Source organism: Xenopus laevis, chromosome 7L (assembly GCF_017654675.1).
Source record: "Xenopus laevis strain J_2021 chromosome 7L, Xenopus_laevis_v10.1, whole genome shotgun sequence".
NCBI classification, from domain to species: Eukaryota; Metazoa; Chordata; class Amphibia; order Anura; family Pipidae; genus Xenopus; species Xenopus laevis.
This window is the reverse complement of record NC_054383.1, coordinates 32,363,685-32,383,220: the sequence shown is the minus strand read 5'-3', so window position 1 is coordinate 32,383,220 and position 19,536 is coordinate 32,363,685. Positions and strand designations below refer to the sequence as shown.

Genomic DNA, 19,536 nt, shown 5'->3' with positions numbered 1-19,536 from the left:
CAGAAGAAGAGGCGATTAGTCGCCAGGCGACTAAATCTACCCGAATCTCCCTGTGTGCCCTGACTCTTAGAGATCCCACAGTCCACTAGTGTGAAATTGCAACACTCTCCATTCATTTCTATGAGATTTTTATAAAAGTATTTATCAATGGGTGAAAGTTAACCTTTTGGATTGTTTGCTGCACTTAATTGCAAAAAAATAAAATTAAAAAAATTAAAACTATGTAATTACATTTATTTCAGTTTTGTTTACAGGTGAGTAATAAACCTAGGAGAGCTATTTATAGAGAGGGAAAGAGAGGTGTTTGTGATGTCAGAGATCAGCTGATAAACATGATTTGCGAAGGGCTGAATATAGGTACACTGCCAGAAGATATAACATTCCAAGCATTGAAAACCAACACCAGAAGAAACTACAGGCTTTATATAATAAAAGGTGCAAAGCCTGTGCATGTAGAATACACTGGTTACCTGTAATGTTAACCAAGCAAGGTATACTACCCAGCACCCATATTTGCAAGACAAGTCTGTTTGCGGCCGAAACGTCAGACCGTGTTTTAAAAATAAAACTACAATTTTAATTTGTAAGACCCGTGAGTGCGGATTCTTGAGATATATTTCATTTAATTTGCTGTCTCTGCACCCAGTCACATTTACCGCAGTTATCGAGAGTGCTGGTATCAGAGTGAAATGTATATATATATATATATATGGGACAGATTCACTAACAGGCGAAAAGTCGCCAGAGACCGGTTTGCACCCATCACTACACTTCGCCAGGTGAAAATTTGCTCGCCCAACACCAATTCACTAAAATTCGGAGTTTCAGCGTGGGCGCTGAACGCTAGAATTAGACCTCTCAATATATATGTATGGAGTAGGCCTATAATGAAGCTTACATAACCAGCCTGGTGTGTCATCAGCCCTATACATGCAGCAGCCAGGTAGTTCAAAAGCTTAAAATGGAAGCAAACAGAAGTGCTTAGCCTATAGAGGCTGCATAACAGAATATAAAAGATCAAATCAGGGTTCCCCAGGGTCAATAGAAAATTGCAGAAATGGCAGGATGGATGCACTGGCATGTATGTACAATACCGTTACAAGGAGTCATCTAGTGGCCTAGAGTGCATGGTTTAATATCACTGGGGCACAAGCAGCTAAAAAATGGCTGACAATAGATAACTGTAGGCACAGCTGCAAAAGTATTGTATAATATAGTGGCCCTCATTTCATCAATTACATAATTCATAAACTAAATGCATTATAGCTCCATTATTATAAGTATATTTATTATATCCAAATATGTCCTGCAGATAATGGATTTATCATATCTAAATGACTTTCAAATATAACTTCTAATTTATGAATGCCGTTAGTCATAAAGGATTACAAGTCTGAGGATTTCAATGACCATATCAAGACACAAAGCCTCATACTTTGACTAAAAATGCTGTATATTATATACAGGATTTAAGGTACCAGTCTAGAGGTTCAGCAGCCCTATTAGAGTAATGATCCAGGCCTTCAAATTTCTCCCCAGCATATCACCATTATGGATCCTGGAATGTCAGACTTGTGCTCATTTTACTCTCAGCTGCTGCTCAGAGACTAAGCTTAGGAGAAATCCTCAAAGATTTGGTGCATCCCTTAAATAATTTCTTAGCATTTCACACTGGGCAACATTACATTTAAACTGGTTAATATTAATGGACAACGGGTTTGATTTTTAGAAGCCTTTATTGCAATTCTTTGTGGTTCAATATTCAAGCATACAAATCTAAACAAATGCTGATTCTTATTTTGCAGTCAAAGAAGACTGTGTTAATAAAATGCAAGAGACATAACATAATAACCTTCATTATTTCATTTGGGATTTTAGTAATTTATTGCTTTGCTTTAATATTGGATAGAGCAAATGCTTACATTAATTATTTCCCTCATTAAACAACTTGTGCAGAATCAATATTTTATGCTACAAACTCCGATCAAATCTGCTCGAGTTTTTTATGATTATTTATTATTAAATTTTCCCGAAAATTTTGCTTTGCAAGAAAAATCTGATTTTCTGATTTTTTTTTCCCGGATTTTTCATCCGATTTTCACGATATTCTAAAATTTTTGCCCCAAAGACCAAGGGCACATCAAAAAATCAATGGGACTTCTCCCATTGACTTACAATATATGCAACCTCGACAGGTCTGATTTTCAGATTTGGATTTTTCCATCCTCAGGGTTTAATAAATTCAGAAAAAATTTTGATTTTTTAAATGTCCGATTTTATAAAAATAAAATCACACACTTTTCGTGATTCTTGCATTAGGAGTTTAGTAAATAATCCCCTAGGTGTTTCTGTATCTGCCATAGTCTACAAAATTCATAAAAATAATTTGAAAATACTATAAAAACCATAGCAATCAATAAGCATTTACTAGTATGCATATGATTGGTTACTGTTTCTTGGAATGAACTTTTTTTTTTACTTTTATCACCTAACAAGTTTTGCATAACACTCATAAAAACATTAGAAATATGTTTATGTTTATATGAAATATTAGATTAGAAATATGCAGTGACAAGCTTTTTACATACTATGATTACTTCTGCTAAATAAAACCATGTGTTGTTTATGATACATTCACACTACAGAAGATGGTCTGGGAGAAGATTATACGGGTATTCAAAATCTGTTTTAAGCTTCAGTCTCTAGTCAAACTGAGCCTCAGACAACACAATGCACTCATATAATCTTCATTATCTGGATCAAGTTCCAGTGCTTTCTCATAGTAATCAATTGCCTCCTGCTGATAAATGAACCCTAACAGTCCAAATCCAAATCCATCTGATGGGTGTTTTGTTGCTTTTTGTTCAGCCAACTGTTTCAAATTATTTCTGGAATAAGATCTAAACTTTGTTTTATTCGGTATGAGTAATACTTCCTTGTAATGCTTTATGGCTTCAGATTCAGATCTAACTGCATGTTGCTTAAAAAGTGCATAACCAAAGTGAATCTCTTGTTTGTCTTCACATGTTAGATTTTTCAGATGTAGCACTGTCTGAAATGTAACTTCTGCTTTTTCAAATTCACCTGCTCTACCATACATGCTCCCCAAATCAATATATGCCTCCACAAAAATTTTTTTATTTGCAACAGCTTCTTCAAAATGAAACGTAGCAGATGAAATGGCTTCATTTATGTCCCTTGTATAGGTGTTCATAGGCTGATTTGATAACCTTGCCGTTTTTGCAGATTTCATTAACATCTTCTTTTTGTAACAAAGCCCAATCTGGTGGTGAAGAGAACCTGAAGTGGGTGTTTGTTCTAGGGCTTTTTTCAGAATGGTAATAGCATCATCAATTCTACCCTCATTTCTGTAAAATTTGGCAGCGTATCGAAGTAAATATGGTGAGTCTGGTCTTTGTCTAAGAGCCTCCTCCATAATCTTTCCTCCTTCCTCAGCTTGACCCAAACTTTGATATCTCAGCGCAAGATAAGCCTTAATCACAGTATCATTTTTATTTAATTCCACAGCACGTCTCAACAGTTCTAAAGACGGATATTTACTGGTTCCATAAACAATTAAATCTTGACTTTCTATGCGATACATGACTGTGGCATATCCTAAATTGAGCTCAGGATTGTCTGCATCTAGCTTTAGTGCTTTCTCAAAACACTCTTTAGCTCTTTCACAGTATTTCCCGTAGAATGTTAACAGAGCCCAGGCCTGTTCTCCATATATCTCAGTAAGAAGAACATCATGTTCTGTAAAAGATTCAAATCTCTTGTAAATGGCTTCCACTTTTTCTAAATAAGACTGAGCTTTGCTCAACTGCTTTGAATGGTAGAACAGCCAGGCATAATTACTGTAAGTCACAGCTCTTTTGATATCCACATCAGCAGACTGTGTTCCTTGCAGGTGCTCTTCAGCTTTCTGAAGCTGTCTGATTGCTTCTTCATTGTCTCCTTTCAAATAACTTGTATAAGACAATATATTATGAAGCCTATGTCTGGGTGTAGAAGGTAAATATTCAATTTGATCATGAACCCTGTCTTCTATATTGTTAATATCCATCTCCTCTTTGAAGACAGCCCATGTGAAATGACACTCCAGTTTAAGCAGATTGTTCTTTAATGATTGTCCTGTTATATCACTGGAATAAAATAATAAATGGTTATTAAAATTACTGTGTGTATATTCTTTTTTTTTATTTAATAGACAATTTTCTATTACATACAGAAAATATATGGTTGTTAAAGCAGTTTAAAATGTAAAACTATAATTTTATATATATATATATATATATATATATATATATATATATATATATATATATATATATATATATATATATATATATATATATATATATATATATATATATATATATATATATATATATATATATATATATATATATATATATATAAAACAAAGGAAAGTTGTGCTCACCACTAGTTTTTAAATCCCACTGGTGTCTAATAAAAGGGCAGCCAAGTTTGGGAGTTTTACTTTGAAAGCAGCAAGTAAGTTGCAGGTAAAACGTAGTCGTCCCTTTGTAAAATGTATAATGAAGCAATTGAATTCTTAATGAATCAGATGAAAATTAAGCGTAGGACTGGCCAGATATGGGATAACTTTGACGTAGTTGGCCAGGTTAAATATATTGCAATATATGGACAAACAATCCCTGTGTTGTTTAAAGGGTAAGGCATTTTTCAGTAGCAGTATGCACAAAATGTCTCTGTCTTAAATATATTGATAATGGGTTGAGTGCTGAGGACTCTTGTAATTGTCTATATATATTTATATATATATCACATGCAATTAACCATTAAATAGTTTTTTATGTAGATAATACAATAACAGGCACACACACTTTTCTCCAGGTCTAGTAACTAGGGATGAGCAAATTTCTTACCCTGGCAGGCCCAGACTGGCAATCTGTAGGTTCTGGCAATTGCAAGGGCTGCTATAATGTGCCATAAAAAGTCAGTATTTATTGGGCTGGTGGAGGTTGTTTGCGCCTCTGTGTACCTGAAATGCCAGGGCCTATTTTGATTCTCAGTCCTGTACCCTGGTATGGATTTGCAGCTAAATTTGTATTTTCATGAGTGGCCAAGTTTGTTGTTAATCTGTGCAAGAATTTTGCCAGGTAAGAAATAATGTGGAGGTTTTTTTTGTGTAGGGAAAAAATGCCCATTGACTTTAATGCATTTGTAGTGAGAAAGAAAATTGAGGAAAAAATGTCAGTTGACGCACATTTGAGGGCATATTTATCAAGGGTCAAATTTTGAAGTAATAGGAGTCCCATAACTTCGAAATTGCGCATTCGATCAAATTCGATTAAAAGTTTTTCAAAATAAACATTGATTTTTCAAAGTTCACCAATTGACTCCAAATGGGTTCTAGGAGGTCCCCCATAGGCTAAAACAGCAATTTGGCAGGTTTTACGAATGGACTCATTTGAATTTTTAAAGAGACAGTACATGATGATGACATGACAGGGCAGTATTGTTCATCACAACTAGTAACAGATGTCAAAGATATCAGATGTCTGCTTTTAAACAACATACTGTATCAATAAATGCTACTTGCTTCTGGAAATTACTAGAAGGCAAAACAAACACTTTTATTTATTTTTAATACAGAATGCACCTTCTTCTTTCTATCAGGATGTAGATCTGTGAGGGAAAAGCTTGTTCTTGTAACATGTTGGTTTAATAAAATAAATCAATCTGATTTAATATTGTATATTAACTTATCACCAAGTAATGGGAATTATTTTATTTAAGTATAAAACAACCAGGAAAACTATTTCTTGCACAATGAAGATTATTGATTAGAAAAAAAGTTTCATTTCAGAGCAGAAAAGAAAGCAAGAATGTTATAAACTTTAATATTTACTGACAAATATATAGTTACCTCATGGTGGGTGTTAGAATGTTTCTAGCAGATTCCCGCAGCTGTCAATCCCAAAATTCCACTCTTTGGCGGCCACCAGTCCCTTATAAGTATCTTACTCAATAACGTTACTTCTTTGAGGTTTAAAAGACAAGAAAAGCAAAACAAATGAATATAAGGGCCCATTGATAAAGCAAGTGCACCGTGCAAAATGTCGGTGCAGTCTGACATGCACAAAATCAAAATTTGAACATTATGTAAATGTGTCATCCTGCAAAAATGATCTTCCAAAGATATGTAGGGACCCACAGGGTTAATGTGCCCCTGTGGCTTTAATTCCCTATACTTCCTGATCTCCCTAGTTGCTAGGCAGATTCCCATGCAGCTAGAGGTAGATATGCTATTGGCCAGGAAGCGCTATGACCACGTCCTGTCACACTCTAGTATAGTGAGTGAGAAAGGGTGGATCTTCCTCTTTGACTGCTGGATGCTGATCCAGCTGGATGTGCCCAGGGGAGCCTGGGTACAGCAAGGTCAAGAAAGCCATGTGCCTAGAGGCACTGGGTCCTCTAGTGTCTAAGTCGGGGGACCAGGGACCAGGGACCCTGTGAATGAGGCTAGTGAGTGGCAGGGATATATCTGTAATAGACTCTCTAGGAGAGTGAGATAGAGAGTACACATAGTAAGAGCAGCTTGGCTCCAACTAGGAGGGATAGCAAAGGAGGTAGCTCTCCTCTCAGGCAAGACTGGCCTGTAGATAGGGACACAGTGGGGGTATTGATAATGTCTGGTCAGCTTGAAATAAAAGGAAATTCCCTCCATACCCTTTCCAGTAACACATAGAGATAAGCATAAGGGAAAAGTAGCTTTCAATCTATAGAGCAACAAAGCTTGCAGTATAAAGATGGTCGTTCTGACGTGTATCATTTTGCCATTCTACTAATGTTATAAGGATTTCTTTTGATCCCTTTATCTCAGACTGTTATACTGCTTCCTCATCCACTCTCCCAGCATTGCTAGAATGGGGTATATTTATAATATTCATAGAATAATTAATTCAATTGAAAAATCAACGTGCTACTAAAAAATTGAATAAAAAATGATTTTGAATATGTTAAAATGGAATAATCCATTGCGAGGGAGCCAGGCAATGACAGAGCAAGCAGCAGAACTCTGTAGCTCTTAACAAAGAAGCCTAAAGACTGCACACGGTGACCAACAATGGCTATAACACCTATACAACATGGCTCATAAAAAAAAATGTCTTACCACAGAAAATAATGAAGCATTTGCTACCAGCAGAGACTCAAGGTAGAAATTCCCAAGATGGTACCAGCTCCCCAGTACAACAGACTCATTGAAGTCAATCTTTGCAGAACCCAACCGAAGATGAGAAACATGCAGATGATCGCAACACATTTATAGATTCATGTAACCACCTAAAGAAAAAGGTAACACCTCTCCATTTAATAAATTTGCTTCTACTGGAATAATATTTGAGTAAGGGCTGCTCCAGAGATTAGAACATCACATGAATTGCCAAAATATCTACATAACTGATTCTGAGCATGTTCAAATAAGATTTGTAATGATTCATACAGCACATAGACTGCTTAAACCGAAGCCCTCCTGTCCCTAGGAATATTATCAACAACTACTATAAATAAAAAAAAAGACTTTAGCAAAGTGGCTGAGGCTCTAAGGCAGGGGTCCCCAATCTTTTTTACCCATGAGCCACATTGAAATGTAGAGTTGGGGAGCAACACAAACATGAAAAAAGTTCCTGGGGCCTCAAATAAGTGCTCTGATTGGCTATTTGATAGTCCCTTTGTGGACTGGCAGCCTACAGGAGGCTCTGCATGGCCATAAACCTGGTATTTATGCAACTAAAACTTGCCCCTAAATCAGAAATTCAAAAAGAAACACTTTGAGGCCACTGGGAGCAACATCCAAGGGCTTGGTGAGCAACATGTTGCTTATGAGCCACAGGTTGGGATCACTGCTCTAAGGCAAAAAAAAAAACAATGTACAAGTGGTTTATTCAGGTAAAATTAACAACAACCAGGAATAGCCCAGTGCTAATATTGAACTCCCCGTCAGAATGGTTTACAATAATAATGAGGTATACTCCCAGCAGAGGAGGCCTCACCATAGCAAAAAAGTTAAGCAAGGAGTAGTCCTTAGACAACATCTAAAGGAACAAACTAAAAGAGATAAACAAAATACTCAATCAGGTGTAACATGGGAACTTATTTGAGAGTTATGGTTATCCATTGAGAAAACAACATGAGATCCCTGTTTGAAATAAAAAATAACTTTTGAAATAGATATTCACAAAGTAGTGAGACTTCAAGGGATATTAGTCTTGCTAATTCTGGGCAAACATCAGTGATACTGGGTTAGTCCTAACTTTGCCTGATACTATTAGTTTTGGTAAACAGGGTAATCTGTGTAACTGTAATAATAGGTGGTATCAAATGTTTCAACTATATATAAAACTCTATTTATAGATATTGAGTTGGTTACTAAAAAAGTTGCTTACTCACGGCAGATAATATCAGAGAAGTAAACCATTTATGTAACTGATAAGATAAAGGGTTTGAATAGCACTTTAAAAAAAATATACTCTTTGTATTCCAGAAAAGGAAAAGCTACTAAATAATATTAATAATTAAGAAAAGAATATGAAGCCAGGCTAATTCTCTTTGTCTTTCATTCTTCGAACAAACTTGCTACAAATGCTACAGCTATACTAATTGGAAAAAGATACGTTTGAACTGCGACAACATGTTTCTGACATCAGGGAAAGATTCTAAATCTTTATTTGCAAAAATGAATATGAAATAGGGGGCAAATCTCATCTGCAAATAAGATATTGATAAGTAGAGCTTGAAAGAATTTACTAATTATAAGGTATGATTTCCATAAATCTCCAGACTCTCGTCTACACACAGCACATATACAATAAAGATGGATGCACCAATGCATCGGTTCGGGATTTGGGCAGGATTCATCCTTTTTCAGCAGGATTCTGATTCGTCCGATCCTTCTGCCCGGCCGAACTGAATCCTAATTTGCATATGCTAATTAGGGGCAGGGAGGGAAATCGCATGACTTTTTGCCACAAAACACGGAAGTAAAAAATGTTTTCCCCTTCCCATCCCTAATTTGCATATGTAAATTAGGACTTGGATTTGGTTCGGGATTCGGTCAAATTTTTCGCCACGGATTCAGGGGTTCGACCGAATCCAAAATAGTGGGTGAGGAGCAAAGTGCAAACTTTGCAAATGTTTCTTAAATGAACACTATGGGGCATATTTACTAAAGAGTAAAAGTGAAAATTTGGAATATTTTCACCAAAAATTATTATTTCCCTCAACACCGTGAAAGGAAAATAGAATGGTAAATTCACTAAAAGACGATATTTCACTAGCGAACGAACTGCCACACTTTGTGCCACTTTGCCAGTCGAAAATTCACTAAAATGCGAAGTTGTGTCTGTGCAGCAGAACGCTGGCGAAGTTTTGCTAGCATAATGTTATGTATTGACTGTTAAGGGGCACAGAGAAGGGGCAGACAATATTTGATTGACAGCTGAGATTTTTAAATGATTTTACAACTGCATGAACACTTTAATGAAAAAAAGAATTTGGATTTCATGTTTAATTTGAAAAGGATTTTTATTAGACAGATTTTTATGTCTGGGTGACAGGTCCACTTTATTAGTTAGAATTTTTGAAGCCAATCCTGCTTTAAAATATGAAAAAACACCAGTGTTTTTTTACAAGTTTTATGACTTTTCAACATACAGGATATGATGTCACTGACATAAGTGGGCCGATTCACTAAGTTCGAGTGAAGGATTCGAATGAAAAATACTTCGAATTTCGAAGTATTTTTTGGGTACTTCGACCATCGAATGGGCTACTTCGACCTTCGACTACGACCTTTGACTTCGATTCGAACGATTCGAAGTAAAAATCATTCGACTATTCGACCATTCGATAGTCAAAGTACTTTCCCTTTAAAAAAAACTTCGACCCCCTACTTCGGCAGATAAAACCTACCGAAGTCAATGTTAGCCTATGGGGAAGGTCCCCATAGGCTTGCTAACCTTTTTTTGATCGAAGGATTTTCCTTCGATCGTTGGATTAAAATCCTTCGAATCGTTCGATTGATCGATCGCAGGATTAGCGCTAAATCCTTCGACTTCGATATTCGAAGTCGAAGGATTTCAATTCCTAGTCGAATATCGAGGGTTAATTAACCCTCGATATTCGACCCTTGATGAATCGGCCCCAAGATCTTATAAGTTTGTGAGGTCTAAGCTAACATTCTGTAAAATTCGCACTTTAGTGAATTTGCAGAGTAACGATCGATTGCCTGGCAATAGGGCAATTATCGTCTACGCCTGATAGTAAATTAGCGATGTCCCTGCGAATGAGATTGCTTTCGCTAGCGACGGCCAATTCGCCCTCTAGTAAATCTGCCCCAACATGTTTTGGAGAATTCACTTCAGAAAGGTGAAAATCTTCTTTGCATTGCCATAAATCCATATCTCTTCTCCAGGTGAAATTTCTCCAGTAAATATTCTCCAATTTACTAAGAGCACAAGAATGAATTTTCGCCCCCAATGAAATTTCTCCAGGTTCAGGCTGGCAAAATACCATTATAAAGATACAGCAGCCACTTTTGAATCTCATCATCTACATCACCCCCTCCATGCTTATTTTCCACATTTGTCATTTCTTCCTGGCATATTTTTTCCATGAGGATTGAATGGGTGAAATATACTGGTGAATTTTCACAAAGAATTTACACCTGGAGAAAATTCACCATGTTTCTCTTAAAAAAGTGTGCTTATATGCTCATAAAGTGTTGCAGGACCTAATACGCCTCTGCTTTAGTATTATTGTACAATTGTTGCAGACTGCATGATATAGTGTATGTTTATTTGCATTTTAGTTTCTCTGCATTTAGGGGTAAATTATTTATCGAGGGTTAATTAACCCTCGATATTCGACTGCCGAATTGAAATCCTTCGACTTCGAATATCGAAGTCGAAGGATTTACCGCAATTCGTTCAATCGAAAAATCAATCCATCGATCAAACGATTTTTCTTTGATCTAAAAATTGTTCCAAAGCCTATGGGGACCTTCCCCGTAGGCTATCATTGACTTCGGTAGGTTTTAGGTGGCGAACTAGGGGGTCAAAGTTTTTTTTTAAAGAGACAGTACTTCGACTATCAAATGGTCGAATAGTCGAACGATTTTTAGTTCGAATCGTTCGATTCGAAGTCGACGTCGTAGTCGAAGGTCGAAGTAGCCCATTCGATGGACGAAGTAGCCAAAAAAAACATTCGAAATTCAAAGTTTTTTTTATTCTATTCCTTCACTCCAGCTAAGTAAATGGGCCCCTTAATGTGCCACCGGATTTGTGTCACTGAAATTCCCTGGACACAGCAAGAAAGTACATATTGCACACAAGAACCATGAAACCCATGATACTAAGCTCTATAGTTAGTATAGGTATGGGTATATATAATTTATGTGAAAGTATGGAGGGGTGTGTGTATGGATGCTGGGTTTTCATTTGGAGGGGTTGGACTTGATGGACTTTGTCTTTTTTCAACCCAATTTAACTATTGTAACTATGTAACTATAACTATGTAACCCATGGGGATCAATTATTTCCTTACTTAACTATTTCTTTATGTTTTCCAGAATGAGGTGATGGGGGGGTTGCTCATAAACAGCACTGATTGTCTCATTTTCAATAAAGGCAGAACAGTAATAAGGGAGATAGGAAGGCAGGAAAGGGAAGGATAACCAGGGCTTCAGGCTGGTTTAGTAAGAAACGAAACTGGAAACTGTACAAAGAGCCCAGTGAGGGAACGGCTTGTTTATCTCTTATATCAGCAGCCTGACATGGAAACTGTGCTTCAGTCCTGTGCGGAACAAACACATAGAAACTGTGCATCAGTCCTGTGCGGAACAAACACATAGAAACTGTGCTTCAGTCCTGTGTGGAACAAACACATAGAAACTGTTAAAAAACAGAAATAGTTACAGTTATTGTGTAAGTTAACACTGCTAGTGTCATATATGTGGTTGTAGCTGTAGTATATTTATTAAGAAATAGGTAATAATGCTCCATAAAAGAGACACTATTTTGCGGTAAATATCCACCTATATATTTTTTAACAAAACCCCTAATTTATTTCATAGATCATGCATTATGCCTCCAGATGGAATATGCATTGAAAACAGATGCTCCAATGGCTACAAACATCAATAACTCTCCCCTTCCCCAAAAAATACATCCCTATATAATATATTAATAACATGGAGTAAATGGCTTTCATACACTTCTTGTGCTCTGAAGTTTGGCTCTGGGAGTTTGTTCAGATCGCTTATCCTTTTAGGTTAATCACAATCACATTCAGTTCTAGAGATTCGCCTAGTTTTGTGGATTTACGGACCATAAAAATACAGGATACGGACCATATAAACACAGGATTAAAGAACGCAAGGGTATATTAGGAACTTCAAGAAACAACTTTGGCAAGTGTCTCAGTGAGTCATGGGTATGTAGCCTTTCTGCACATGCCAGTGATAATAAAACTACACCTATGGAGTACAGGTATGGGATCCGTTATACGGAAACCCGTCATCCAGAAAGTTCCAAATTACGGAAAGGCCGCCTCCCATAGACTCCATTTTATCCAAATAATCCAAATTTTAAAAAATGATTTCCCTTTTTTCTGTAATAACAAAACAGTAGCAGAGAGATATGATGGCAGCATTGATAATAACTGGGCAACTTTTCTGTCTGACATTACTACATTCAAATGAGGACCTTATCGTACATTTGACTAATATGTAAAATTACTGTTTGTTGTTTGACTGAATTTTATATAGTGAATAATGCTCTCCCTATGGCCATTTCACAATACACATCATGTAAATAATATCCTTATCCACCATTGTGGGATAGGGTTGGGTACGGGTCACACTGGGCAAGAAAACTCCTCCACTGTTCCCAAAGCAGTCTTTGAACCAGAGGCCTGCACAGAAGTAGTGTACATTGTGAGATGATGCAGGTAACGTATAGTCTGTGGGTTATGGTCAGGTGCAGGTTAAGGTTTTTGCAGGTTAGGTTCGGCTGTGGGTTGCCATCTTTGTGGGTGTCTAAACCCAAACCAAGTGGGTGGGGTAGATAACAATGGGGGTGGAGCAGTGGTGACATAAGAGGCAGGCACAATGCAGTAGGTGTAGTTATGACACCAGGGTGGGTTCATCACATCACTTAGATACAACTGGCTGGATTTCCATCCAGTTTTCTCAATGTTTTAAAGGGATACTGTCATGGGAAAAAAACATTTTTCCAAAATGAATCAGTTAATAGTGCTGCTCCAGCAGAATTCTGCACTGAAATCCATTTCTCAAAAGAGCAAACAGATTGTTTTATATTCAATTTTGAAATCTGACATGGGGCTAGACATTTTGTCAATTTCCCAGCTGAACAAAATGAAAATGCCGGCTCCAATCTCTTCTAGACTAATTATTTTATATACGTGGAGCAAAACCACTTTTAAACTTTGCGGGTAAAATCCCTTTTAATTGCTCAAGTTATCTGTCGATATAAACCACTAGGCAATCCTTACCAAGCAGAAATATCTGACCTGGGTGTCCAAACCCCAGGCCAGTCACTCCAATTACTTTAGGTAGTAGAAAACAGCCAAAGAGCTTTTCACTCACCAAGTTAGCCGAGTGGTCCGGGTGCCGTGCCCCGAACCCGTAGCTTAGGCAAAATCAATCTTCAAAATAAATCTGCACGCACTCCTGCAACCATGGCCATGGAGGTTAAAAATGTAACTTTATTCCATATTAGTTAAAAAGTATGCATCCTAACGCGTTTCGTATCAACAGATACGTAGTCATAGGCACTTGTTAACAAAATAACCGTTACAACAATTTAAACCTAATTAGAGGAAATGACGTCCTGGATGACCCTGCTTAGGGTACTCCCATCGGACTCAATATTTAAAAGCAATTAACTCTTAACAAAATGGAATGTTACTACTACAAAAAGTCATCATTTGAAAAAATTACAAATTATACAAAGCATGCATTTACATAGAAATGTTTTATTAAGACTTGCATGCTTTGTATAAAGTAAGAATGAATTTTTTCTAGATTGTAATCTTTTCCAATTGTAATTTAGGATAGTTTAGGATGCATACTTTTTAACTAATATGGAATAAAGTTACATTTTTAACCTCCATGGCCATGGTTGCAGGAGTGCGTGCAGATTTATTTTGAAAATTTCCCAGCTGCCCCAAGTCATGTGACTTGTGCTCTGATAAACTTCAATCACTCTTTACTGCTGTACTGCAAGTTGGAGTGATATCACCCCCCCCCCAGCAGCCAAACAAAAGAACAATGGGAAGGTAACCAGATAGCAGCTCCCTAACACAAGATAACAGCTGCCTGGTAGATCTAAGAACAACATTCAATAGTAAAAACCCATGTCCCACTGAGACACATTCAGTTACATTGAGAAGGAAAAACAGCAGCCTGCCAGAAAGCATTTCTCTCCTAAAGTGCAGGCACAAGTCACATGACCAGGGGCAGCTGGGAAATTGACAATATGTCTAGCCCCATGTCAGATTTCAAAATTGAATATAAAAAAATCTGTTTGCTCTTTTGAGAAATGGATTTCAGTGCAGAATTCTGCTTGAGTAGCACTATTAACTGATGCGTTTTTAAAAAAAACATGTTTTCCGATGACAGGATCCCTTTAAATTGGACAGAAAGTTTTGATGACCAGTTCAAAACCACACTGGTGGCAGCCCTATCTCTTATCTATATTCTGCCTGATGAGTAAGCCCAATCCTTTAATTACAGGTATGGAATCTATTGTACAGAAATCAGCCAGAAAGCTCTGAAATACAGCAATGCTAATTTAGAAAAACATTGATATTTTTGATCGATTAGCTTTTTTTTTGTTTCTGTAATAAGAAATTAACCTCACTTGATAATTCATTTATTGGCCAGATGATTGCTCTTTTTTCACAAGGCGGAAAACCGAACAGAAACTTTTGATCCAAACAGGCCTTAGAAAAACCAAACTCTTCGCGTCAAAACCGAACAGGTGGCAACCCTAGTTTTTCCTGACCCACACATTGCTAGTCTTTGGCCTCTCCAATTTGTAAAATGTAGTGCAGTAGCCCACTTTATTAGGGATGCACAGAATCCAGGATTCGGTTCGGGATTAGGCCAGGATTTGGCATTTTTCAGCAGGGTCCGGATTCAGCGGAATACTTGTGTATGGCTGAACCGAATCCAAATCCTAATATGCATATGTAAATTAGGTGTGGGAAGAGAAGTCAGGTGACTTTTTGTCACAAAACGAGGAAGTAAAAAACATTTTTTCCAACCTTTTTCTTTCCCATCCCTAATTAAAATATGCAAATTAGGATTCAGATTCGGTATTCGGCTGAATCTTTCACAAAGGATTCGGGGATTCGACCGAATCTCAAAAAGTGGATTCGGTGCATCCCTACTCTTTATCAAACCAAAATCCCTCTAGTGACCTCCAGGTTCTAAGTCCTTAACCACCTTTATCTACCTATACTTATATGTAGTCTGCATGTGGGAGTGTGAATTGGGCCCTTCACATTGTAACAGTACCATTATATTGTGCCCAGTGTCTGTGTGAGCCCACAATCTTTATGCTGCACTTATTACTGATATACTGTTATTATCCAGCATTTTATATTACTTTGGCAATATGTAGAGAGGTTCCTTTGTACAAAGAGAGTTGTATAAAGATGAATAAATCCAAAAAAGGACCTTGGATTATTTGCTTCCTTAACAGCTATTGCTTTATGTTTTTCATTAGTTGATGGGGGACTGATTGTTTCAGTTTCCATGAAGGCAGAAAAGTAATAAAAGAGCGATGCGAAGACAGGAAATAGAAAGAAATCCAGGGCTTCAGGCTGGTTTAGTCAGAAATGAAACTAGAAACTGCACAGAGAGCCCAGTGAGGGAAGGGCTTGTTTATCTCATACGTCAGCAGCCTCCCATGGAAACGGTGCTTTTTGTCCTGTGTAAGATAACACTGCTACAGTCATATGTTTATTGTAGCTGTTTATTTATGAAGAAATAGGTGATAATGCTCCTTAAAAGAGACAATACTATCCAATATAAATAATACATTAATAATACCATGGAGTTAATGGCTTTTATAGATTTCTTCTGCTAGTCTATGGCAGGATAAGGCAAGTATAAGAAACATACCCACACAAGCCTATAGCATTATGTTTATGATCATACAATTATTTTTTACCTCTTATGGTCAAAATACAACAATTGCCCCAAGTAGCTGTATTGCCATATAGTACACACTAACGCCCTGTTAAAGGCCTGATATCCTACTGGAAGAAGCTTAACTTAGCTCTAGCAACTGTTGGCAAAGAATGATTAAAAATGGAAGAGCCAATCCCAGAATTCCTTGGTGCTATTAATAAGAAAGCTCAGACTGCCGCCTGAGGTAGCTTGCTGTTGCTGCTGCCCCCCTCCCCCGTGTTCTCATCTTTTTTGCACAGGTGGGGGTCGAGGGGAGGAGAATTCAACCCCCTCTAATAAAAACCCCTACCCTACATAGTTTCCCCTCCCTGCTCCCCCCCCACATAGGTGTTAACAGCTGTTCCTAATCCATTACTTACCAAGTGCAATGGAGCTCACGGGTGCCATCTTCCGGCTCTTTGGTTTTCTTCGAGAAGTGAGCATTGTATTGGTGCATGTGCAGTTGGAGCAGTCTTCTGGTTCGTGACAACAGCGCATGCGCCGAAAGTTACGGAAATTCCTGAAGGGAAGGAAGAGGACCCGAAGTATACAGAAGAGCTGGAAGATGGCGACCATAAGCTCCGCTGTGCTGACTCTGCAATGACGTAACTAATGGATTAGGAGCATTTACAACTGTTAACACCCATGGGGGGGAGAGCAGGGAGGGGGTAGGGTAGGGGATTTTATTAGTGGGGGGGGGGGTTGAATTCTCCTTTAAATTTACCAGGAGTGACATTTTTGCCTCCCCTGTTAACTAGTGGGGTGGTGTTGCCCAAGGCGAGTTTCTCAACTTTCCACATTTGCGCAGCGCCCCTGAGTAGAAGTTTACTAAGAGGAACAGAAAGCTTTGCTTTTCTGCATTGCTGATATAGCTTGACATGAGCATGGCAGGAAGGAATGGGAAATGGAGAAAAGAAGGAGAAAGAACAGAAGAATGGTGAGGGGTAGAAGGGGGGTACAGATGATAAAGGGGAAGGGAGAAAAGGAAAGTTGAGGGAGTTGGAAGAAAATATAAAAAATTAGACTAAGGATAACATTGTCAGAAAGAAGAAAATATGAATAGGAAAAGTGGGAGGAAAACATTTTATGAGTGAAGCAAAGACGGAAAGTGAGAAAAGGATGAGGAAGAGAAATGCAGGGGGAAATAAAAAAGAAGAGAAATAAGGAAATCATGGATTATGACTATATTCAATAACTACTAGAAACAGGACATAGACAGAAAAAGGAGGATGCACCCAGACCAGATATAAATATATAAATTATCTAGCAAATCTAAATTTTCAAAATGATTTCCTTTTCTCTTAAATAATAAAACAATACCTTGTACTTTACCTAAATAAGATATAATTCCTCAGTATTAGAGGCAAAACAATCTTATTGGGTTTAATTAATGTTTCAATATTTTATTATTAGGCTAAGGTATGGAGATTCAAATTACTGAAAGTCATATAATCTGGATAGCAGGTCCAATACCTATACTTTTTTGGAAGAAAAACAATATAAAAATAAAGTTAAAAAAAGGAGAAACGTTTTACAGGCACTCACAAATGGCTCCCCTGTAGTTCCATTTATCCCAATCAGTGTCGGACTGACCCTGATCCCAATGTTATGGTCATTGTTTATACAATATTATTTTTAATTACTAATAGAACCTTAAATTGACACAGAATAGTTAGTTGGGAAAGAGGATATAAGAGCAGGGATGACATATTGGATATATAGGAAGAATAATATAAATATAGTTACATCGATACTCAGGATGGAACAACAATTAGAACAGCATTTTCCTCTCTTATTTACTGTTGAAGCCAGAAATATGGTATGTGCCTAAACAAGTGGAGATAGGATGTGTAACTGGCACTCCACATTTCTTTCTGTTTTGTTTACAGGTGAGTTATAAACCTAGAAGAGCTATTTATAGAGGGGGATAGACAGAGTTGTTTGTGATGTCAGAGATCAGCTGATAAACATGATTTGAGTAGGGCTGAATATGGGCACATTGCCTGAATGTATAACATGCCAAGCATTGAGTAGCCACGCCAGCAGATACTACAGGCTTTATGTAAAAGGTGCAAAGTTTAGTTTAGTTACTATGGGCTGTTGAATCAGGGCAAACTTTTGCCCCTGAACAGTGCAGATCTCTTTAAAACTATATTACATAAACCAGCCCATATTAAGAAAATGTTACATTATTAGAATTACATTACGCCTCAATTACTTATTTAGGAGTCAAATTAAGGGCAGAAATAGCGAAATTATATCAAGAAAACTACCTACCACTGATAAGTATTCTCCAGAAATTGATAGATAATTGGAAAAAACTCTTATTGTCATGGCTGGGAAGAATACAAGCTATTAAGATGTTTTTTATGCCAAAACTATTATACTATTTTCAAGTACTGCCCATAGCAATACCCCAATCTTTATTTTCCACAATCAAAACATTGATATCTAGGTTTGTATGGGAAGGAAAGACTCCCAGAATAAAATATAGAGTATTAACAGCACCAAAAGAAAAAGGAGGCTTAGGGCTCCCTGATCCTTATCTTTATTATGTAGCGGTCCAATTAGTACGAATCTGGGACTGGTGAGACAGAAATAAATCAAGAGACTGGTGTGGATTAAAGAAAGATATAGTAGGATACCCAATTGACCATAATCTATGGACAGAGAGAGACAAAATGCCAATTGAACTATTACAACACCCCGTAGTGGGCACTACTTTGAAAATTTGGCATAAAACAAATTAGAATATGGGTTAACAAGAGCCCCATATATATTACAAACTTTAGTGCAGAACCCGGAGTTCCAGCCAAGTATGGAGTACAGGGCCTTTAGTAGATGGGAGAAATGGGGAACTACAACTACCAAAATAAGAGACCTAATCAGAAATAAGAGAATCATTCCCCAGGCAGAAATCCAAAAAAGATGGGGTTCACACCTCAGAGACGGCTGGAGCTATACTCAATTGCAAGGGTTTATATATTCTAGATTGAACACAGATTGGGAGAGATCGGAAACCCTCTGGGAATCAATAATTACCGCCCAAAAAGACATTATTAAACCTCTATCCAAAATGTATAAGCTACTCCTCGAAACTTACCATCCTAGTTTTGATTCACAACGTAGGGATAGCGGGAAAGCGTTAATGATCGAGATTCCAGAAGATCTATGGAAAGATGTCATTATAACTATTTACAAAACTTCTAAAGCAGCCAAAACAAGGGAAGCCTCATACAAATTGCTAACAAGGTGGCATTACACCCCAATGAAACTTAAAAGGA

General features: G+C 37.3%; 1 protein-coding gene across 1 annotated transcript; it reads right to left on the bottom strand.

Moving 5' to 3' along the window:
* Positions 1 to 2,315: 2,315 nt before the first annotated feature.
* Positions 2,316 to 6,002, bottom strand: LOC108695768 (interferon-induced protein with tetratricopeptide repeats 5). Its single transcript, XM_041570001.1, has 2 exons — positions 5,921 to 6,002; positions 2,316 to 4,148 (listed from the first exon to the last, which is right to left on the bottom strand). Exons 1-2 carry the CDS (start codon positions 5,923 to 5,925, stop codon positions 2,696 to 2,698), a joined length of 1,458 nt encoding a protein of 485 aa, XP_041425935.1. The 5' UTR covers positions 5,926 to 6,002; the 3' UTR covers positions 2,316 to 2,695.
* Positions 6,003 to 19,536: the final 13,534 nt, after the last annotated feature.